Source organism: Pagrus major, chromosome 7 (assembly GCF_040436345.1).
Source record: "Pagrus major chromosome 7, Pma_NU_1.0".
NCBI classification, from domain to species: Eukaryota; Metazoa; Chordata; class Actinopteri; order Spariformes; family Sparidae; genus Pagrus; species Pagrus major.
The window spans coordinates 26,975,333-27,000,586 of record NC_133221.1 but is presented as its reverse complement, the minus strand read 5'-3'; the positions used below and the strand labels follow the sequence as shown (position 1 = coordinate 27,000,586).

Here is a 25,254-nt window from a genome sequence, read left to right as displayed (position 1 = left end):
TCTTCCTAGACTCTCTTCCTTTTCAGCTTTCTTTCCTTCCATCTTGTTTTCTTTCTCTTTCTCTTCCTCTACTTTCCCGTCTTCAGTTCCAAATAAAGACAGCAAGGTCACAGTACAGTTCACCGCCTAACTTCCAGTTTCAGATTCCTAACGTTGTGATGAGTCCCCTATTCAGGTTACTGAAAGAAGGAAGCAGTTTAGAAGTGGAGCAATTGGCATGTAGCAACGGAGGAACATACTGTATATTCATGTACAGCAGAAAAAAATGATTTCTTAAAGATGTAAAATACAAATGTCAAACAAAAACCATCATAACTCCACCAGGGTGTCCATCAAAACCAGGACATGTTGCACAGCCAACAACTGTCCAAACACACAGATCTTTATTTGAATTTCCAAAAGCAGAAGCAGATTTTTCAGCTACTGAAAGCTGCATTAGCCAATAATTTCATGTTAACAACAGGTTAGATCTGCAATTCCCCTTCGCTGTACAGAGCATTTTACCATAATTTCAATTTTGGCACCACTGCACTCTGAAATGGCCGAGGCAACAGCCGCACATGCAGCAGCCGGTAGCTCCTCCACATTTTGCAACATTACCAATGACAGAAATATTAATTAATCAGCACTGGAGAAGAGAGTGCAGGTTTAAGATTAGTGCTGGTTTCGGATGGAGTTAAGGCTGCTCCTGGCTAATGTCTGGTCCAGACTGTTGTGCCCACATCTTTACAGAGAGCTGACTCCACCCCAACATCCCAGATCAAGCTGTTGAAATTGAAAGGTGGACTGTGTTCCAGGCCGACAGAGCGCAGGACTGGGGTGGACTGTGTGTTTACGTCATTGATGCATGGTGCTCGCACACAGTCAAAGTTGATGGACTGGTACTTTTTAATGCGAAGATGCCGACCAGATTATCATCACCATGTTGTTGCTGTTGTTTACGGAAATTTAAAAAACAAAAACAAAACATTCACACAACCTTCTTTATAAGGTGATAATATGTCAGTTTTGTGTTTACAGATTGTTCCACTGCCTCCAAAATACAATGCAGCTGTGAGGTGAAACTTTAAGGGGAAACAAAGTGTTAAAGTTACCAAAAAAAGGTCATAAAGTTATAAAAGAAATGTTGCATGTTGTTTTATTTCACCACACCTGAAAGGGGAAACAGATAACATGACCACTCATCACCTTACTGAAATCCTGGGGCTTTTTTTTTGTTTTTAAATGGAAGCTCTGGAAATTTGGAATCATACGGCTACTTCCACGTTTTTACTGCTGTGGAGAGAGAGTTTAACATTTGTTCTAGGTTTATACGATGAAAATAGAAACCCAGCTGCATCTGAAGCAGATAACAACTGACATCTGCTCAGCTGGTTACACTTGTGGTTAGATTTTGACACAGACAAACATCCAAAGAGATCTGGATCTTTATTAACATGTACAGTAAAGAAGTGTGGGATCTGCCTCTGGTTGTGGAGCTGTGTGTGTGTGCGTGTGTGTGTGTGTGTGTGTGTGTGTGTGTGAAGCAGGGGGGTTGCTGTATGTTACACTGTCTTACATTTATCATGTAAAGATGTGAGCATAAGCCTGATTAAGTGTGAGAAACGGGAGGTGTAAATATAAATGTAATACTGACGACAACTCCTTCTCCATTTGTCTGCAGCCGCAGCTGTGGATGTCGGACGCTTGGCTGCAGGGACAAGAATCTTATTCACTAAAACACTCCTCCTCCTCTGGGAAATGTTGATGTGAAAATGAGACAAGTAAGAAATGCTGGAGGTGACTCCCTTCTGGGCTTGGACGGGTTCTACATACAGCGTCCTGGGGCCAGAAATACAAGTGTGTCTTAATCCGCTGCTGGAAGTAGTCACCAACAAAAGCAGTGTTTACTCCTGACAGAGTGAAGCTGGGTGGCCAGCTGTTTAAGGAGATTACTGAGCCTTTTCTATGAATGAGATATTAGATTTTGGGACTTGTAAAGACATATGTCTTTTTAGGACTTGGCTGCATGGCACAGAAAATACAGGGGAGACAGAAAGCACTGAGAGACGGACGAACACATAAAATGTGGTTTCATGGAGATTCCATCTGTTAGCATGGATGCTAAATAAAGTGCTCCACTAAGATGTGTGTTAACATGCCCCAGAGCATTTAATCACGATATATATTTCTTGACATGCACAAAGTGGTTCGACCCGCTGTGAGGCGTCTGACCTGTTTGAAATATAACAAGTAAAGTTCTTGGTAACACTTTCTATGAAGCCCGTGTCTATAATGCATTTTTAATGCAATATGAAATGACTTATAATGTGTTATAATGGCCTATAATGCTGTATAATAATAGTTATAAGTATTCACAATCACAATAATCATAACTCATAATGACGCCAGTGTCTATTATAAATTTAAAAACATACTTATAATGTGTTCCAGTGTGTCTATAGTTATACTTAATCAATATTGAAAATACGACTTATAAATCATTTTATAATAATTTATAAGGTCAAGTATCAATATTTCAACAAACAAACAGACTATAAGCTGGTAATAAGTAACTCTGTTATAAGTGATCACTGTTTGCTTCACGTAGAGTGGAGACAGTGTGATTAAGTTAGGGTGACTAGACATGCTGAAAAATGTGGGACAGTCCCGAATTACAAGCCTTCATCCTAAATCCTGAATCCTGTCCTGTTTGTCCCGATAATTCGACTAAATCCAAGTTGATTGATTGGTTATAGTCAAATAAAACATTAAATAGTAAGACATTCTTTAGTGTTTCCATAGACGGGCACTGTTCTTGTGCTCCATTGGCTACAACAGGGACTGAAGGGTTACCTTTTGAAATGTAAAAGTCTGTCACTTATGGCTGCTGTAGTTTTTAGTTATTTATATTATCGTATATATTTTTTGCCGTGTAGAGTAAAGCTGCGAGTGGGCTGCCGTGGAGAAGGAAGGATCTGACAAGCTTCGCCCTGATGGATCCAGTAGGCGCTGCACTGATTAAATGGTTAAATTAAATTATTTAACGGATAATGATTCACACACAGTTGCATACAACACAGTCATTGTGTTTATTTGTCCTGATGACAGTCAGTTGACTTAATGAACATAAATGATCAATTCTGGCATTACGTTTGGACTTTTACATGTTCTACTGTTCGTTAACATTGAATGTAATGTAATGGAGGCCACGCTCACTGTCGCCACATGACCACACCTACCCCAACTCCCCTGTCCTGAATTTCACACATTCTCATCTCGTCACCCTGGATTAAGTCAATGCAAAAACAGCACACAAAACACTGTAAAATTATATTTAAAAAAATGTTTTAACAGTGACTAACTTAGACTTACACTGATATTTATAATGCATTTTTGACATTAGTCTAGTAATTAGTTATGATTATTGTTATAAAGCATTATGCATCGGTCTGTTTAACCCGGGCCTGACACCACCCCTCTCCATCTGATTGAAAATTCATTCAGATCGAATTGGATCAGTTTCTTCAGATTAAGTTGTTTACATGAGGCATTTTTATTCCGACTGGGCTGTTGTTCTGATTATTAGAGGAACATTAGGGTCCATGTGAGCGCAGATAATGTTGGTTTTGGTCACTTCCTGGGAGTTACCAAAAAGAAGAGAAACAGAATCACTCCAGTCTCGTCCTTTAACTAATAACTTGAGTAATAGTTTGGATTTCAGAGGAAAGCTTTAGTGTCTCAATCAGGTTTTGTTGGTTTTTCAAACCTGACAAAAACAGAAATTCTGTGATTTTGGTATTAAAATGGTCAAATTCAAAGATCTTGAATCCCAGCATTGGTACTGGCATTCAACACGTGCCCCTCCCTTTTGAAAAAAGGCAAACAACTTATAACAACAATAATAGCTGAATGAAACATCAGTCATGTCTCTCATGTGTCTCTTAAAATGACTTCAGTCAGACTTCATCAAGTCCTGATTTGCTGCAACGTTGCGTACCATCGTCGTCAGAGCAGTTTCCCGACACCACTGTGTGCACTAATTACGCAGGAATGTGACTAGTAACACTTCAGACGCTTGCTTTCTGTGCCTCATCCCAACTGTAACTCTGTTTATACGAGCCGTGAAAGCCAGTGAGATAATAGTCAATCAACACAGAGCAGCGTGAGCCATTAGCATCTGGTCGGCGGTTGGAGAACTTAATATGGGAGAAGCAGTCATTATGGGAACCACAATGGGTGGAATATAGTAGAAGTGTTGACGGCAGCCTCGCCGAAGTTTATTTCAAGCATGAGAACACAGTCATCCAAGCATGAGGAGCTGTGTCATTAACATAAACAAAGGAGCACACTCACTAAACTCAGAGGAGGCAAAACATTTTTATCATTTTTGTCATGAGAGTGGTCAAATTTAAAGCTACTCAGTAATTACATCAGCTTTCTAAAAACTCCATTAGTCAATCAAGGACGTCTCCCCTCCTCTTCTTCTCTCTTACCATCCCTCCTTGTCTGTCTTTCCAAGAAGTCCCAAGATCTGCATGTGAGGCGTCTCCAGCAGGGTCACATGGAGGAAATTGTCCTAATGTTGTTTGGATGACTCTCATCACAGACAGGCCAGGCACTCTGTCATCCTCCTGCCGACCAGCCCTGGGTCATGTAAGGGTCTGCGCATAACTCTCAGCCGTTTGTTTCATCCTGCTCACCGGGTGGGGTTCGTCAGAAAATGTGTAAATCAGGAAGTGTCACATTTGTCTGCAATCAAAGAGAGCTCTGAAATGATTCTTATACTTTTCCCAGCTCTTGTTGAATTATTACATGCTGAGCTCCATCTATCTTGTGCTGTATACATCATGTCAAACAGGCTGTCGTCTTCTCTTTCCTTTCATCGTACCGCAGCTGCTGTCTTATCACTAGAAGGGGGGGAAAGACAACCAACAAACCATTAGGAGGAAAGTGAATGTTACATCCTTTAGAAACAGGGAGTGTCCCTTTTCTCTTTCTGAGTCAAATAATAGTGATTTGTAAAGAACTGCTGGATCGTTAAAAAGTTTAAAGGTGCAGTACGTAGTTTTAAGGGAGATATTTTAAACAGAAGAGAAAGATCTAATTTTGTTTATGCCTAAACAAACTAAATAAACAAACTGACCTTAAATGACATCAAAGTTTCATACTGTTTTACTTTGTTTATATTTGGCGGACCCTGCCACCTTTCTAGCTTCAAACAGTGATCTGGGGACCTTATTTTCCTCTGAGAGCAGCTTGTTTATTCACTTATGGAAAATATAAATGTTCCTGAGTTTGTATCATTACCTCATTAATATTGTAAATATTAAAATTCTGACTTTGAATTTCTTCTCCAAAACTACACAGTGCCCCTTTAATATTGTTATAATCTGAAATACTGCAGCGTTTGAAGACGGTGTATTTTTGAAATTTTATCTTCAATGGAATTTTATATTTCAAGCGAGGTCGTTGTATATGAAGACAACAAAACTGCCCAACAACGCACCTCAATATTACATTTAGTAGAAAGTATACAGTGAAAGAAGGCTTCCCAATGGATCTGCTGTAATACAAAAAGGAGCCATTAAATGTTAAGCAAAATTAAATGTGACAAAACTTTTATGTATCATTGATAATTCCCCCCAGAAAGTCAGAGCTTTAACTTGTATTAAAGTTAAAAGCAGAACAGCCTACAAGAAGTTTGTCCCTCTTAGATTGTTTAATTTGATGGATTTCTAGAAGCCTGAAGTGCTTTTAAAAGTATCCAGTATTTTGCAATAAAAAACATTTTCAAAAATCCATTGCATGGATATAATTGAGTAACTTTGTTCTCATCAAATATGACTAACCTGTCTTTAGAAAATGTGACATTTTATTAGTCTGTACTTACATAAATCCACATCCTGTTTAAAGCAGAAATATGTGACGAATAAAGAATCATCTTAAACCTTTTAAATTGTGACTTTTAAAGAAGCCATTTAGAATAGGAAATTAGGGCAATTGTGTACTTTCTTTTGTATGCACATGCATCCACACACACACACACACACACACACACACACACACACACTCAGACAGTGACCTATTCTTCAAGTCTCTCCGCTCATGTTCATGACTACAGTAGCGTGTTAGCACCCTCCGCTGACCAAACACAAGCATGTGCACAATATTCAAACACTATTTCACTGAGTGTTATTGTTCAAATGCTATGTTCAACTATATGATTAAAAACAAACGGACAGCCTGAGGGTCTGTGATGGATACTAGAGACAATAAACTAAACTGAGGATACATTAGTGCATTGTGTGTATGCTCTGTCATTCCTTTTCTTTTTTGTAACTTGTGGCTTTTTCAACATTTTCATAATGTTAGACAAATACAACAGAGATGAAAGGCATTTCACTTGTGGTGCTCACAGAAAAAAAAGACATTTAAATTCCAGAACAACGTGTCGATCCTGGGGGAAAAAAAACTATTCCAAACAAAAATTATTTCAAATTACTGCGAACAATTTCTATTACTATTAATTAATTATGGTTGGAAAAAAAAATCAAGTGTTTTAAAGTAACTGGTGAGGACATTTTGATGCAGATCCAAATAAAAATCTGGATCTAGCAGATTTGAAAATGTTTATTTGAAAATAAATCAGGCTTGAAGGAATTAAGGGTGACTGTCGGGCCTTGGTGGAGGTAAACCCTTTACTTGGTTGGAATTGCTACCAAAGAAATGTTTGCAGTGTGTCCTGTGGATTATTGAGAGGAACAGGGACATTGTCTCTGGGAAGCAGTTTTGCCATTTAAAAGGCTGTGAACGTCAGACAGAAACTGTTAATCTCTGTCTTATAGTGACAAATATGTCAGATGCTGGGGAAATAAACCAAGTTTGAGATAAACAACTGACAACTCACAACACAAACTCAACGAACCATCATACAAAACAGAACCAGGAACACGTGGGATGCTTTGCAACATTATGTACAGCTGTTTTATTTGTGATTTCCCCCAAACATTATCAGTATTTTACTACATACAATGCATGTAATCAAAGTACAATGGATCAACTTCAAAGACAAGAAGAGCAAAAAGAAAAGAGCAACACAAAGAAAAAAAAAAAAAACAGGCGGTGATTTTGACCACAAAGAGAGACGTTGGTTAAGGTACTGTATGTATAACACTATTTCTTCTATATAGGGCTATTGATGGTGCCATCAACAGCGACGCCATGGCAACTGTATATGTTGAAAAGTTTCTGCTAGAAGCACTGAGGTTTGGTGAGTTTTACTTTACTGCATGGTGGTGTGCATGTGTGAAGGGGAGGGTACTTATCTTGGGACTCTGCTGAGATCAACTACAACTTTATTTGTCAACGTGTTTTTTTGTTTCGTTCTCCTGACGATGAGAAGAGTTTGTGCTGTGGGAGGTCACAGTCTGCTGGACGTTCTTTAATTAGGTCGAATTAAACAACAATCAAGAAGTTTCATTAGACTTGATTGCATCAGAAACGGTTCTACTTGACACTTGACATTTTTTTTAAAAAAACAGGTAGGCTTTAGAAGAACCATCTGTCACTGAACAACGAGCTGAGGGGAATCAATAGGACTGAACGAGACAAAAGAATAACCAGCAGAGAAACACTGACGCAGCACATCCCAGTGCACCTCCCAACAGCACACTACTGTTGACTCGTAAAACTGAAACAACTGCAGACTCTAACAAATGTGTGGATATGAAGAGAGGAAAAAAAAAACAGCCACTGAAACTAAATGAAACTGTCTTAACATCAGTAATACAGATCGTCCTGTATTCTGGTTTAAAACCCCTGATATTGTCCCAAAATAAGGCTGTGGGTTCTAGGCACACCAAGGTACAACTGAGCTGAGCAATATGTGCATTTATGTTCTTTTTTAAAAAAGACATGGAACTTTTCTGTATGTACTGGATGAATTAATATTCAATTTATTCCTATCTGCCTGGCTAGCCCAGGTCTTACTATCGAGATTAGAGGTTTTTTTTTTATTTAAAAAGAAGAAAAATAAAGATGACGACAACAAATAACTTTTTAGACGTCACACGTTTTGCAGAGCATTAAGAGACAAAAACACAAGTGCATCATTGGCAAAAACTGCTGGTGAGGGAGAAAGAAGTGCACACTAGGGTGCGCTGTGTGTGTGTGTGTGTGTGTGTGTGTGTGTGTGTGTGTGTGTGTGTGTTGTGTTCAGTGTCTGTCTTTTTCAGTCAGTCAGTATGAGTGTATGTTCGCCTGTGAGCGCTGTTTGTTTACGTGCGTGTCTGAGCAAGCGCATATTTAAAGAGGTAGCAGAGAAATGCAATCAGAGCAACAGATGACAATCCGTCGTGAATGACAACCATCCATCCGTCACGAAAAAAAACTGACCGTCTATCTGCCTGCTCTCCTCAGGTCCAAACGCGGGCGACGATATTTCAGTACAAGCCACAGAGCGTAACCGAGGCAACTCCAAACTGAGATCTACTCAAAAATCTGTCGAAAAACAGCGTCAATATTCAGTCTGTTGATTTTCATTTCATTTTTTTAGGATACAGTTAATTTAAGTGTAAACATTGAATCAACAAATAAGCTTCCTAACATCTGTTTCAAAAGGCTTTTTTTTTGTTTTGCTGTCAGTCAGTAGATGAATCGGATGTCACTCCATCCATGTGAAACTGAATCTTTTTTAGAAAAAGGCCATGAAACAGATAACATGCTTAAACAATACTAAGAAATAAAAATCAGTCAATCTGTGAATTTCAATTTCTGACCAAAGTTTTCCACTAACAGCAGCTGGTAGCAGTAAATGTATTGTTAACTTCTGCATGCTGTGAGCTGAGACGTGATTCATTAGTCGATATAATACACGAGTGATCACTAAAGGCTTGGTGTGTCATTCACAGCATGTCTTTTGAAGGCCTGGTTTTCTGAAAGCTGAGTGAAAGCAGCAAAATAAACAAAGGATTCAGAACCAGAGGTGGTGTGAGTTAGAAGAAGGCAGAGTGCTGAGGTTGGGATTGAGCGGGTGTGTGAGACTTGGCTGGCCGCTGAGTAGACAAAAAAAAAAACAAACAAAAAAAAAAAAACACACACACTATTTGTATCTAGGATATCTAAAATGGGATCCCAATGTTACAAACCCTTTTTGGAGGACAGCTACAGCTACAGACAAACAAAGGAAACCTGAAATATCAAAGCGAAGCAGACTGAGGGGACACCAAGGTGTTGGGTGTTAAGTTCAGGCCACTACTTTTTACATGTAAGGTGTTATGACAGAGCGGTTATCAAAGTCTAACTACCACTCCCCTTTTCTGAGTCAGTATGAACCAATTCAGAGACCTCCATCTGTCTCTGAACAGATGTGTGAAGCTGAAGGCATGATCCAGATGTTTTCGACTGCGCCACATCAATCTTTTAACTTTTAACAACTGGCAGCTCTGTAGAGTCCCATCAGACAAACACAACAAACAAGTCATCTGGCCAAATCAGGTGGCATTTAACGACAACAACACCTGTTAGATTAGTAGCATCAAAGTATCTTGAAGGAGGAGCAGCTGCCTCTTGTTGGCAGAGTCCAAATTCTCTTGGTTAATTGTTTGCCTCTGAAGTTGCGCACGGCTGAGCCTTCATGGTCTTATGCTACATTCACATTGCAGGCTTTCAAGCTCAATTTCAACTTGCTGATGGTATCTGAAATTTGTGGAACATCTCTATTCAAGGATTCTCTAAATTAGTCTCAAGCCACCCATCTGTTTTGCTTAAACTCCTTCTATTTTCCCAAAGACAAACTTTTTTAATTTACTCTCCATGTTTCTGTTTTCTTTGTGTGCTCCGATTGCTTTGTCATTTTGTTTCGTCTTTTATTGACTTGAGCTGCTTTGCAATATTTTGCCGTTTATTTGTTTCTTGCTGAGAATTAGCTAAAAAAAAAATGCTACCACTCTCATATCTGTATGCTCAATATGAAGCTACAGGCGGGAGGCAGTTAGCTTAGCTTAGCATAAAGAATAGAATCGATGGAAAACAGCTCTGTCAGAGGGTAAAAACACCTGTCTACAAGTTCCTCTAAAGTTCACTAATTAACAAGCTGTCTGTTTTTTGGACAGAGCCAAGCTAGCTGTTCCGCTGCCTCCACTCTTTAGGCTAAGCTAAGCTGAGCATCTTATTGTTAAAGCTTCATACTTAGCAGACAGTCAGGTTTTATTTATTATTTGTTTATTTGTTCAGCTGCAGTATACTGCCTCTTAGCTGTACCATCTTTATCACTTGTCTGATTCACTGTCTGTTTATAAACCAGGATAATACACTTGGTTTTGTATAGATTACTGTATAGACAAAGCAAACAGTTCTTAGTTCATTTTCAGTTACAGGATGCATCTTCCAGTTTTAACTGTATCACAAAATGAGACCAAACACCAATCAAATCAGTGATCTGGCCTTCTTTCTGGTGTGTCCAATTTGTCTGCATGCTAAAACTAACATAGCCAAGAAGCTACTGTGGCAGCTAAATGATGAAGCAACATAAACTTGTGTCTTTGCTCCACAGATCCAAGCTGTCCAGATAAAAATTGAACACATTTGATGCTTTTGCTGTTGAAAATTATTAGAAAATATCAGATCTGTGTCATATATGAAAGAGTTCTGAGAGCACTTTCAGCTGCTATGTGAACGTAGCCTTACTTCCATGCAAAGTTTTTTTTACACGCATTTACATACTTCAGTGATGATGTGATGCTAAAGAGGCCTCTGATTTACTGACTTTAAGATTTGTAGGCTTGTATTGAGATTTGAGGTAAAAAAAATAAATCATCCAGCATTTGAAAAGAGAAACAAGATAAAAATGAATATACTGTACATATACATAAAATAAAAACCCTTCTAAATTAGTGTTAAAATAAGAATGAATGCTGTATCATAAACATAATTATGCTGCAACAAAAATATATATATTTTTATATATGTGCGGAAGGGAGAGGTAGTATGTTTGGTTAAACGCAGCGCCAAAGCTTAGCGGCACGTCATCTGTTTGTAGAGACAACAAAGACAGAAAAAACACAGAATGAGGCAGAGATGAGGATCAAGTGAGTAAAGCAGAAGAACAGAGAGAGTTGATGGTTAACATTTAGAAACATTGGGATCCACTCATATACTGACTGGTCTACTGGCAAGAGGACTCTACTGGACAACCTTCTTCTTTACACGACTGGCAACTAGTTGATTGTACGTCTGACAACGTAAAAACACTGCAGAGGTTGCTGAGGAGAGAGTTGTTGTGTTGTCTGTGTGAGTGTGTGTGAGTTTATGTTTGGTTCCCTTAAAGGCTATTGTGAAAAGTCATCCTGTAAATTATTGAGGTATCTGTTAAACGTTTCCAGCTGAGTGAGGTTTCTGTAAGTAAGGCTACTGAGGTGGAGCTGCTGACCTGGGTTCAGGGGACGAGGGCTTGAGAGGGGAGAGCCTGCCGCTTTGTTTGGGTTCATTTGAGCCAGAATGGCCTCTCGCTATTAGGTACAATGTTCATGTTAACCATTAGTGTACAAATTGTGAGCCAGATCTGTCTAATGTTGTTCATGTACGACCCAAAATGTAACCATTAAAGATGGAAATTAAATTACCCAAGGAGCAAAAAAAAAAAAAGAAAAAGTTTAATAACCAATATTTTGCTCTCAGAACCTGTAAAGCTGAGCAGACTCTCGCCATTACCCCGTCCTGCATTCCGTTTGAAATGGTTGATGTTGATGTAAAATGTAAAAAGTCCATCTCATTTCACTATTCTTCAACAAATGATCTTTTAAAAACTTGAATTTCAAGAGCTGCGATGCGACACAAAGAGTAGTGAGAAAGGTAAAATGTCACACTTTGGATTTAGGAGGCGACATCTCGTCTGTCAGTCACTGCACCCTCTGCCTGTACAGCATGTCACTACATCTGCCTGCAGCGATTCTCATTTAAAAAATACTTTTTATCTCCTAAGATCTTCTATACAGATTCTACACAGTCTTCTGGAGGTCCAAGCCGAGCATTTTCTGGGTCAAGCAGGACAAAAACAGGAGCTGTGTCTGCGCTGTCTTTTTCACAGTAGTGTGACAATCCCACAGCAGCTGTTCCACTGAATCGTCAGACTCCCATCAGCCCTTGGTGCACCACAGTTTTTGTCCGAAAGCAGAGCCTGACTGGCTGCTGAGTTAAAGCTATGAAGAGTAATCCTGCTGTAATTGGCTATTGCAGAAGTAGAGGCGGTTAGATGGTTGAGAGATGAATGAAGAGGCACGCCCATGCTGTTGCGGCAACTGTTTTCCATTGGCTAAATCCTGTGTCAGTCAGTTGAGGCAGTGTTAGTTCATGATCACTTGATTGTGTTTGACATCGTGCTTCTGAAAAAACAGATTTAGATGTTTTTTTGTTTTTTTGTTTTTTAAACAGAGCTGGGGACTGCCTTTCCATGGATGATGAAAAGATTTGGCTCCACTGTGTTCCTTCCCCTCAGGTTACAGCTCCAGGTGTAACACAGCTGCTCTGACAAGTCTGTTTGTATTCCATTAGGAAAAAACGAAGGAGAACGAGTGCCAGTGTACCTTCCTTGTCCAGACAAGAGAGTGAAGCCACATCATTGGCTAAAAAGGGCTGTTCTGTATCCACTTGCTTGAAATCAAGGTAATCGAAGGGGAGCTTGTTCATTTGCACTAGGAAAAAGGCTCCAGAAGTCCACCATGCTCATCTCTGCTTCATTAAAACAACGTCCCAGCGGAGCAAGCCAAGCGCTAGCTAGACAGCAAACTGACACGCATTAAAAATCGACAATCTTGAAAAAAGAACAAAAGAGAGAGAAAAAAAAAAAGATCTTCCCGAAATGAAAATATTATGGATATACTGTATAATTGTCAGAAGCTCATTGATAGACTTTAGAAAGAGAGAGAAAAGATGTACATCCATAAGCTTGGAATGGACAGAGAGGACACTTCCTGCTGATACTGACTCGTCAGCCGCCTTTAAAAGGCTGTCGGAGAGTTGAAGATGCTCATACTGATGTTTAAAGGTATTCGAGACTCAGCGGGTTGGAATGCTCAACACAACCACCACTGGGAATGTTCAGTCACATAAAGCATTTGCAATTATTACACATCAGATTTGCGAGTCCGACTGCACGAGTAAGAGCATCATCCCACACAGGGCTGGGCCTTTGAATGTAATTATCGTTAAGGAAATTAATAAAATTTGAATTAGCTGAATTAGCCAAAAATTCCAGTCAATAATATCAGCTTTCAAAAAGCCTCACGGATCAAATCCGACAGCCTTCCTCACTGCAGCCTGAACCAGGTCAGTAACCGGACCAGGACTGCCTCCTCTGTCCATTCTAGTTGAATACAACATAAGAGTCATCTCCTAATTGCATATAGTGCTGTATCTCCAGAGCATCTTGCCATCAACAACTGAATTCTCTTAGTATTTTGCCTACATTTATGTCTAACTATGTACAGACTTAGCAAGTGGTATTTACAAAGTTCGTCCACAAGGGGGTGATCCAGGCCTGCGTGAGGGGTGAGCATGCACTGTGTCGACAGAAAACATTATATGATATGTAGTGACGTTGAAAAGTAACATCCTAAACCTCGCTTATGTGGCTGGTGTTGAAATGATATAAATGTGACAAAAAAGTATGAGGCTTGATTTTATAGTTCATATAAAAACGTGTTTTTCCTGCTGTTAGGAGAATCTGAAGGCTCCACAAACACTACAGGCTATATATTGTTTGATTACTGTACATTGCTACCATCTGTAGAATATTCACTTTGCCCTGAAATAAATCAAACCAAGCTTAAGGCTGATATTAATCACTCTATGTTTTAACACAGAGGACTTTGTTTTAAAATGTAACCATTTAATGGGTATGTCCACTCGAACAATGATCTCTAATGGATCGTACAATCATGCAAACCATTTTAAAAGAGGAGTTTTGAATTGAGAAGATAAGCTTAGGAATGAAAGTCTTGTAGTATTTGAAAAAGTTTCACTTTTAGCTTACTTATACTGTTACTTAGTATGATTAGAAATCACAGTGATGCCTAGAGCTTCATAAACAATCTCTGTCTTATGATTGTAAGCTTACGCCACACACACCATAAACACCGAGTACACAATATCATCAGACAAACTTTTCCCTGAGGCAACAGCCGGTAGTTGGTTTCTGTCCAACTATCTAGCTCTAACTGTCTTAGCAGCAATCTAACCAGCCGAACAAATAGTTTGGGATAATCACTATCCACGAAAACGTGACGTTGTGTTTGCGTATGTCAGTCTACAAACTTCACAGGTCCAAAAAACGACAAAATCCAACAGAGAAGTGCTTCCCTGCACTAAACCCTCAGTCAGAGCCTGTGCACACACCCCCTTGTGGTCCATCAATATTCTCATGTACTGTACACACATCACAAAAATAGAAGGACTCCTCGCACACTTGTCAGTGCTTTCTTATGTGTGTGTGTACATTAGTCTTTGAAAAGAAGACATACACACACACAACTGAGGAGGCGCCTTCAAATCCTCTACATTATACAACACTCAGAACTATTTGCTTCCTTGGAAGCAACCATGTTTCACTCTCTTAAATATATATATTTATATTTATATTTATATATGTATATATATATATATATATATATACACATATATACATATATATGTATATATATATATATATATATATATATATATATATACACATATATACATATATACATACATATATATACATATACATATACATATACATATATATATATATATATATATATATATATATATATATATATATATCAGCTTATACATATCATTTATATTTATATAGCATTATACATACATTCTTGTTTTGTGAAATTCCCTTTGTCTTGTGAACAGGGAATTCCAACCATCTCCCTCCATCTATCCAACCTCCTTTACTCATTCCTCCAAATATCCCCTTTCTTCCCAGCATTGAAACATTCCTACTTTAACTTCCGTTCTTCACTTGAGCTGACCATCTGACACCTCTCTTTGCACATACACAGATACACAGGGCTAAGCAGGAAAAACACACCTGCTAGACTCCATCTTAACCAAGTATTTTTCAACTAGTAAACCAAGTATTTCCTTTACTTTACATGAAGCTTGCCCATGGCTGGCCATGTTGATGTTTAATATATTTGGATATCTTTGCTGTCAAATAGTTCATAGCTATCTAACACTAGTGTAGTAACATTGTGAGCAATTAATCTGTACCTCACAAGTGCTGGCATGGTTAATAAGATGTAGCTCTGTGTATGTATTCCTGTTTGTCATCGCCATGGTGTGAACATGGAGCAATGTTATGATGATGGTGGTAAAAAGGGATGTGACAGGCACATCCGTCAAGCTGTCTCCACTGAAAAAAAATTGGCAGGAATCTAGCAGTGATGTCTGGGGAAAGGTTGTGATGAGGAAAGGTGATTTTGGAGTTTGTGGATGTGGAGTGGACCAGAGATGTCCGTCTGTTCCAGATGTGGTACTGAGATCCAGAGGTTTAAATAGAATCTGGTTATCCAAGTGCTGTAGAAAATCCACAGCATATTCAGCTGACTTAAATCCATAAATCCAGAGGTCCAGGCATCTGAGTCTTGCTGCTTGAGGTCAGGAGGAGGAGGAGGAGGAGGATGGCAAGATGATGAAGAGCTGAAGGTTACTGTCTACCTATCTGATTATCCATCTTTCTCCCATATGTCCAGGTATATCAGGGCTGGGTTTTCTGGTGGAAAAGGCGGCAAGGGTTGGTTAATCATCCTGTGTGTGATGAGTGTGCACATGAGTGCAAGCGTGTCCTCCTCCTTTGCTACGACACCTCGCTGCCAAACACCTCCAGCACCAGCGGGGTGAGCTGCATGCTGTGCTCGGGCTGGAAGGAGAGCGAGCGGTACTGCTTGGAGTGCTCCTCGTTCAGGCTGCGCAGGTCAGCCAGCTTCTGGATCATCTTGGCGTAGAGGAGGCGTCCACCTGGGTGGTTGACACGGATGTAGGCCTGCAGCGTCTCTGACAGATGGTCCTGGAGCTTCTCGATGCGGCCGTGGTCTTGGACACCTGGACGATCTGCCATCGGAGAGCGCAGAGGTTGCAGGTGCCCATTATGAGGGAGGAGGGAGGAGGGAGGAGGGAGGAGGGAAGGGCACAGGGAGGAATTAGAGGAGAGAGAGGCGGGAAGGAATGGAAAGAAAAAGAGAACGTCAGTCAGAAAGTAAGTAAGTAATCATGGTCTATGGACAACTTTATTAATCACAGTCAAAAGTATTTAAAGATTGTATAAAGGCATAGATACAGTATTTATGTTTGTCTGACATGACTTGTCCCTCAACAAAAATTCCAGAATATATGAATAAGCAAATATTTTCATTTCACAAGTTTTACTGTTGGACACAAGATGTCTCCTACTTCAACTTAAAGTCCATTCTCAGCATTTGTGCACTGGAGGCTTCAAGTATCCACATCACCCTTGCACATGCTGAATATCGATGATATCTGACAATAGAAATTAATTTTGGGATGGTCGCAACGGAAGGTAGACTTGGCTGCAACAGGTTTACTACTTAAAGATGTCACTGTGCATGTGTATGACAGCAGTGTTGCACATTGTTTTTTGTTTCTTTTTATGGGAGTTTTAATGCTGTCTCAAAGCGGTGGTAGGAGTTTAATGTGGAGTTTAATGTGTTTACAAACATTTAAACTTAAGAATTTTCAAGACATTACAAACCTGTGATTTATGAATTGAATGAATTGATGAATATGTAACAAATGTTTTAATAAAATGTGAGTTGATATATGTTTAGTATTTGGTGCAAAGCATGATTTTTGTTTATCTAAATAATTTCATTGTAGAAAGCAGTTACTTCAGCACAGATTAAATTGTATTTCAGGATGGTGTTGATAATAGTTAAGTCAAAGCTCTGACTTTTAATACTCAAGGAATTTTCTCACATCTTTTAAAAGGATTTTTACATGATTTCAATTCATGAACATTTAGTCTATAAATTGATAGATTTGAAAGAAGCAGTAGAAAGAGTTTAAGATGTTTCTGTGTGGAATCATTATGATGAGATTGACATCAGTTGCATCAGTTTGTTTAAAGGGTTAGGCAGTGTTCTCCAAAGAGTCTTCCTTCATCCCATTTATTTGAAAGTTTTTGTACTTTGACAGCAATGAAACACAGTTTTGAAGTTGAAGGCTGTAAACATAGTTCTAAATAGCTCATTTATTCACTACATTGTTAGACATATTGACCGAGTATTAATCATCTATTTTTGAGGAGGCCTTGCTGCTCAGTGGACTCATTCAGTGATTACGCACATTCACTGTTTTCAACCTTTCACTGAATGCTCACAAGCGTGAATTTCTGACGTTGTAACTTTATACTTTAATCTGTTGAACAGAACATTTTCTCTTCCAAGAAAAGCTTAAAAAGCTTCCAGTGTGTTACTGGCAGCATAAAAAAACACACTAATGCTTGGGTGAATCAAGGTCAGCGAGCAACACGAATCCTGTGCTTAGTCGTCAGTCAATCTGCTAACAATCTAACTCTTAAAAAATGGCTCAGCTGGAAATACACCTAACCAGGAACACGCAGACGAACACACAAACACAGGCAGTACCTGGGGAGAGCAGGCAGATGGCCATGAGCAACACGTGTTCCTCCTCGTGCAGGTTGAGTTTCTTCAGACCGACCTGGAACTTCACCAGTGGCTCCAGCAGCTCCAGAGTGTGACCCGCTGTGGAGGATGACATAAACACAACGTCAGTTACAGCTCCACGCACTGAGACAGGGAAACGTATATAGTGTGTTTTTTTATTGACTTTAATAATTTAAACACTTTCTGCAGCAGTGAAATAAGACTCATTACTATCTATGTGTATTTATACATTGCGGACAGAGAGCATTACTTCCTGGCCTGCATGTGTGGAGGAATAAGAACTGTGTGTGTGTTTGTGGCCGCTTTATTGCTTCAATGAAAATACCTGAAGTCAAAACCTCACAGTAATGTGCAAGTGTGCGTAGAAAAGCTGTGTGTGTGTGTGTGTGTGTGTGTGTGTGTGTGTGTGTGTGTGTGTGTGATCCTTGTAAGTTTTGTTATATAAAGTGGGGGAAAGAAAAAAAAAAAAATCACAGCTGTGTCATCAGCTCCAACATTGAACGCCTTTTCTCCCCTTCAGAGTGTGTACTTGTGTGCACAGTCACATTTCATCAGTGCCGTACTTGGTGACGCGGCCTTCATGGAAACTTCCAGAGGATTGGGTCCACGAGGAAGAAGAGGAGTGTGCGTACTGAAGGCGATGTGTGATCAATAGGCAAGGTCACAGGCAAGGACGTGCTTTGTGTGTGTGTGTATGTGTGCAGTCATGCAAGTCCAAACATGCTGCTTATGTGTTCATGTACTGATGCAGTGCAGCTCATTTGTTTCACTGCGGCACTGTGACAGATGAGATGCAAACCAACCCTTTGTAACATCAGTGATGCAGTATTTGAAGTCGGGCCCTCCGCAGCTCCAGGACATATCCTCCAGATTGAACGACTGGTTTGAACGCAGCATGATGATCTCAATGGCACTCGACTTCAAGAGAGCGATCTGGTCTTCTGCTGTCAGCTCTCTGGAACAAACAGTCACAGAAACAGATACAGCGTGTTACTGGACTGACATGTTTATAGTCAGACACAGGCACTGTTAAATAAAAGTGTCTGTGTTTTGAGACAGAGTCATGGAAGCTGTCTTTAGTGGTGTCTTTACTTCTGCTTTAACCCCTTTTCTACTGTATCAACTCTCATACTCATTTCACTTTAGTTATATGAATGGGAACTGCAATGTCATTCCAAATTTTAGAGCTAGCCCAATAAATCAGCCTCTATTAGCTTATTGCACAATAAATAACAATACACTGGAGTACAGAAATGGAGGTAGTTTTGCGACAGTGCAACTATTTCACTCTCTCCACCAGAGAGCACCGACATGTACACATTTCACTCAATAGATATCTTGGTCATCTTAAAAAATGTAATAAGAAGAATTTAATGTTTTCCAAAAAAACATTTGTTTATGTCTTCTATTATGTTAAATTAATAATGGCTGATGTACTGTTCACAGGTTATTTCTACCCTACAAATATCAACACCATTATCAGCCTAAAAGAGCCACTATGGGTCTCTGGCTATAGCAAATGAGCAACTAGCAACCTGGGCAATCAACCAGTTAGCCAACCAAGTTAACAACAGAAATTATTTCTAGGAGGTTTTATAAAATGTGAAAAGGTAAGTGCTTCGACCCTGTAACTCTAAAAAGTACAGGAAAGTGTAGCATGAAAGATGTCTTGAGTTGCATTCAGACTGAACATAAAAAATCTAAAACATCCACATTCCAGCGAGAGCACTTACTGTTCTCACTGTTAACAGGCAAGAACAAGGAAAACAGAAACAAATCATTCTGAGATATTATCACACACTGTGTGTGCTACCAGGAAGAACAGCAAATATCTCTGTTCCCCCATGCCCCCATGACCAGCTCCAGGCTTTGAAACCAATTTGACATAGAGGCCAAATTGCGTCACCTGATATACAATGGCTCTACCTTTGACTTTTGCCATAAGCATAAAACTTTGAAAGCACATAATTAGAAAGACTACACACCCAACAGTTGTGTTAGTGATGTTTCGTTTAAGCTATAGGGAATTCTGAGTAATTTTACATCCAGGAAGTCAGACTTTTTTGGCGTCATGAGCCATTTTTATAGGAATTGACCAGGGCTTAATCTCCAACACTGACTGCAAAACACGAGTTAAAGTGGTGCAAATTAAGCAGGGCTGAAAATTCACTTGAAACTGTAAACACAAGTAAAACAACCACTCCAGATAAAATATCTAAATGTCCTCACAATCTTGTCACCACACACACACACACACACACACACACACACACACACACACACACACACACACACACACACACACACACACACACACACACAGTCTGCCTAAAAGTTCTACTTACTAACCACCAACACTTGCAATTGTGTGTGCCTATGTTTGTGTGTGTGTGACTGATAAGCACAGCATGCACAATGAATGTATTATATGGTTACTGTAGCAACACAGTGTCCAACCCCAGGCTTTGTGTTGTCATAAAAGCACAGACGCAAGTACAGTACACAAGCAGATGTGGTCTGTCTTCCGCAAACCCTCTCCTCAAGCTCCCTATAATTTACATTTAATATTAACTGTATCTACAGAACTACACCATGTGAACTTCATGCTAAATAGAGTGTCCTGTCCTGTCTTTTTTTATAGTACTCCTACTATTTATAAGCTGACAAACTAAGTTGGGACACACATTAAGCTAAACAATTCATATTCATATTGTTGCTTCTAGAAAAACAAGAAATCCCAGTCTCTTTTATATTCCTATAGAAAATACCCCTTATACCCATGATGCACTGCAACAAGGCCGACAAACACATTTATGTAAATATTAAGCCAAATGCACATCAATATTATATTATAACATGCAAACACACACGTATGCATTATGTATCCTCATATTGCAGACATGTCTTCCCTATTCCTTTATTATGTGGTCTCTGTGTGTGCATACATTTATGAACTTATCTCTCAGCCCAGCATGTATTTAAAAAGCTTCAGCCTGTTCCAGCGTATTCTTGGAAGAGCTTGTTTGTTTGGAAGTGATAATAGCATCACACCTTGCCCAATGATGTCCCACGTACACGTAGGCAGAAAAATCAATGTGTTGTGCATGTGGGTGGGGAGCTCAGTCAGGCTGCTAGTCCTTGTGCCTGTGCGTGCTGCTGGTTGGATGCAGCAGACATTCACCGGTAAACAAATCATTACCACAACAACAGCAGACAGCTGCAGAGGTAATAAAACTTAATTTTCTATATGGCTACAATATGATTTATGGTACCAAAGGATTATAGAGTATGTTGCATATCAATATAAAAGCCCCTCTCAGCCAATCAAAAATGTTCCTGCTGACCTAACAGGTCAGCTTCAGCAGTCTGCTGTGACTCCAAGGAATTTCAGTAAGAAATTCACATTAACAAGAGATTATTAAAAACATTTATTCCTTTAAAGGTCTACTATGCAGGATTTCCTGATAAACCATGTATAAACAATAAACTACAATGGCCCTCCATAGAGGCTATAACTCCACCAAGGCCCAACAGTCCTATTTAATTCAATCAAGCCTCATCACCATTGGTATCTTTCTGAATCCACACTATCTCAGCTGCACATAGGTGGTAGGTGCAGGTTTCAATCCCTATTTGTTACTGTATAGCAGCTAAAAAAAAGACTACCCTCTATGAAATCATATTTAAATCAGCTTGATCTGGATTTTAATTGGGATCTGCAAATTTTACTCAAAATGCCTTGATCTGTCCCTTCATCTGGACCAAAACCTAATGGGCTCTATCCCTCATCCTCCATCCAAGTTTCGGGGAAATCTGTTTGGAAGTTTATGTGTAATCCTGCTGACAAACTAACCAACCAGCAACAACAAACAAACAAACAAACAAACAAACACCGGTGGGGAAACATAACCTTCTTTGCAAACGTGATTATTTCTCTGTTTAAGGCAAACATCAACAAATCCTCACATCTTGGAAGCTGGAACCAGCAAATGTTTGGCATTTATGCTTGATTTTGGCTCCAATGATTATAATTATGATTATGCAGATGTATTTTTCTGTCAGTCAACATTGTGTGACAAGTGATTTAAAGTCTGAATCGAGGTCCAGCAGTAGTACTTCTCCAAAAACCAGCATGAGTTACATATGATTTCTTGAAGCCCCACAGTGACATATTAAAGGTGCGACACGTAAAAATATGTTGCCTGTCAAATTCCTACTCCAAACAAGCATGGTGCATTTCACCAGAGTAACTGTTTACTGCTACTAACTGTAGCTGACGTTAGCTAGTAAGCTCAGTGAAATGTGCAGTTAGCAGCTGTATGACCCGACTGGCCCGGAGCTTGGACCACCGGGGTGGTGTTGGTGTTGTTTACTGTTGGATTATTACCTCTTGAGGCGCAAACTGGCTAGGAGCTAGCTGGTTACCTAGCTAACTTTCATAGATTTCTCTGCAACACAATACAGAGACGTCTTTGACATAACATCAACACTGTTGTTTCTTCTCACTTTATAAATTTAAGTTAATTTTTTAATGTTTTACATTAAAATTCTTCTTAAGAGAAGTCTGACCTTGTTGACTCCTTAGGTAAGACACTGCCAGGAAGCAATGCATGCTGTAACACTGAACTAATGCCTCAAAATCTAAAATCAAACTCAGTGACTGCAGTGCATGTAGTTTGTACCTGAAGCCTGGGATCATCTTGGCAAAGCCTATGACCTTCTGGATGCTGTAGGAGACCAGGTCAGCCAGGTGGGGCAGCATGGAGAGCTTCGTGTCCTCCTCATTAGAGTCTGGACTGCTTGCACCGTCCTGGTACATCATTAACAGGCTGTTGAAGTTCATCTTGGTGTCCACCGACTCTGTTTGAGGATTAGGAGAAAAAAGATGAGGGCAGGGTAGCAGAGTAAGGAAAGGGGAGGGGCAGAGTAAGGAAGTGATTGAAAGAAAGCATTTTGAAGTCAGAAACAGCAAAGAGCCAGCAAGAGGTTAGACAAGGCAAGATAGCAGTTGAGATCAAAGTGGACATACAGACGAGAGAAGGGAAACTTCAGCCAAGAGTATTGAAGAATGACTGCAGTTTGTATAAATAATTTTAAGAAAAACATGTTTTTAAAAAAAATGAACCATAAAAACAATAAGCTGGCAAAAAAACAGACTTTTGTGCCCTCGGTTGACTAGCGACTATAATAAAGTCATAGTTTTTAAGCTAAAATTAGCTAAAAAAGACACAATAAAATAAACTATGCTGAGTGCAAATATTCTCAGTGTGGTGGAACAAATATGACATTTTTGTATGAAAGGCAATTAAAAAGTCTGAAAAGGTTTGTGGTGGCCAAACCAAAGACTTTTAAAGACCAATATATGCTGTTATAGCCACATTAAACAACATGAAATAAGAACATAAATACTTCCTGTTTTCAAAATTACACTCATTAGTCCACATTCTGGCACTGTGGTGCAAACTAACACACAAAGTTAGATATCTGACTCCTCCTGCGAGTTATTTATTTGTAACAAACATCAAAATGAAGGTCTTACAATATGAAATGCAATGAATTTAACGTCATGAGTGGAACAAGTATGCGTACATGTATATTTGGTTAGGCACACTCCAACACAGTATGAAAGCAGAGGCAGACAGTGGGCGAGGAGTTCCTGCCTGTGTCTGTGTTTTTTAAATCAATGGCTCTCTTCAGAGTGTCCTTGGTTAAGTTAACCATGAAGTATGAAAGAAAACAAGGACAGGAGGAGAAGGCCTCTGTGTGCATCTCACCTGGTGAGTGGTTGAATGAGTCAGAGGAGGCATCGGACAGAGAGTGAAGGGAGGCGGCTCTGCTGGCACTGCGTGTAACTGGGCCTTCACGCACTGGAGGCTGTGAACACACACAGAGAAACATAGATATTAATATCCTCACTGTAATACTGTCAAAGCTCAGCGCACTGCTGGGCTCCTGCCACCTGGAGCTGAGGAATCAAATCCTGTACAAGAAGAAGTAATCACCACACACCAGGAGACGGTTTCACAAAGCAGTGTTAACAGGTTACCTGATTATGTTCTTTTTACTTTATCCCATGTTCCACATGTGGGGAAAAAGGCTCCAAGATTAAGAAGTTAGCTTGCATTTAAAAAAAAACAAACAAGCAAAAGTCAGTGATGTAATGTAACTAAATAAATTTACTCAAGTACAATTTTGGCGTACTGGTTTGAGTATATCCATTTTCTGCTAATCCATATATAATTGATTTAATTGGCGATTGGCCAAAAAAAATTGCTATACAATTGATATACAATCCAAAATTGTATATCTGTTTCATATATACTTTTACTCAAGCACAATTCATAAGGGTGACTTTCACTTTTACCAAAGTACAATTTTAACATATCTTTACTTTTGCTCAAGTCTGACTTTTTCAGTACTTTTTAAAACACTGCCAATAGTATACTAAGTTCTTTAATCCTAAAGTGTGTCTGCTTATTGTTCAGTTTACATGAAGACTAAAGCTAATATGTGTGTGTTATTCATGATAATATCAGTTTGTTTCACCTAAACTTGCAGTGTGGAACTTTTACATAGCCATTGCCAAACAAGTTCACACAATGCTGATTAAGCCTGTCACCGGCAGATAGATATCTCTATAGTTTTTCAAATCTGGAGTCTGTAGCAACTATCATGCACTGGCACACCAGTAGTGACGGGTTCTGCATTGGCGTCATGAGAACGTTGGCAGGGTTTGTGTAATAACTCTTAGTGTCATAGGGGGGAGACAAAAGTCCCAGACTGCAGGTTTTAATGAAACAATTGCTTTTTATTTCCAAAGCACACCCTAGTTTTCAGTCTGGTCAGAAGTTCAGTTTTTGTATATTTTGGTTTTAGGATTACTTCATCTTGCAAGGTTCACACTCAGTTCAAAGTGACACCCACAGCTCAATATCTGGAAAACTGAGTCATTGCATATCTACTACCCAACTGGAGCGTGGTTGTGGCTGTCTGAACAGTGTGTGCTAAATCACAGACGCATGGAAGGTTGTGTTTTAAAACCTTCTCAGACGTTCCATCATATCTGTGTCCTCCATCTCATTCACTTTGGTGACCCACTTGTATTCTGCAGAGAGAACGTCGTCTGAAAGTATTGAATTCATGACTTGGAGTAAGGAAATACGCTGTCGGGCAGATAAACACTTCTGCTGACTAGTGTTACAGGTGTCAAGTATTGTATATTGAAAACACACACAGGAGAGGATGGCTGAAGTGTTGATCTGTAGTTAATATCACTGTGGTTACAGACACCGTTTACAGCTATCAAGATCACAGGAGTGGTGCTGAATCCCATTAATTTCATACACAGTACCACACATATGTTGATACACCACACAGGAATAAATCTGGCTGTCACTACCACCTCACATGTGTATATGGCTTGTGTGATCTCAACTGATGTGAAGACAAGAGAAGATAAATTAGAACAAAGAAGCACAGTCAAGTACACAAAAAGACAACAAAAGTTAATTTTATACAATGGTTTTGGCCAAAGAAACCAAAATGCAGATGGGGTTGCACCCTTCTGGAGCAGCTGCAT

General features: G+C 39.4%; 1 protein-coding gene across 1 annotated transcript in view; it reads right to left on the bottom strand.

Moving 5' to 3' along the window:
- Window positions 1-14,850: 14,850 nt before the first annotated feature.
- LOC140999762 (vitamin D3 receptor A) overlaps window positions 14,851-25,254 on the bottom strand; it is a 41,641-nt gene continuing 31,237 nt past the window's right edge. Inside the window, exons 5-9 of the mRNA XM_073470288.1 lie at window positions 23,450-23,549; window positions 22,358-22,535; window positions 18,479-18,630; window positions 17,637-17,753; window positions 14,851-16,083 (exon numbers count right to left, since the gene is read on the bottom strand). Of these exons, the coding sequence (XP_073326389.1) occupies window positions 15,830-16,083; window positions 17,637-17,753; window positions 18,479-18,630; window positions 22,358-22,535; window positions 23,450-23,549 (801 nt within the window). The 3' untranslated portion in view covers window positions 14,851-15,829. The remainder of the gene's footprint in view (window positions 16,084-17,636; window positions 17,754-18,478; window positions 18,631-22,357; window positions 22,536-23,449; window positions 23,550-25,254) is intronic.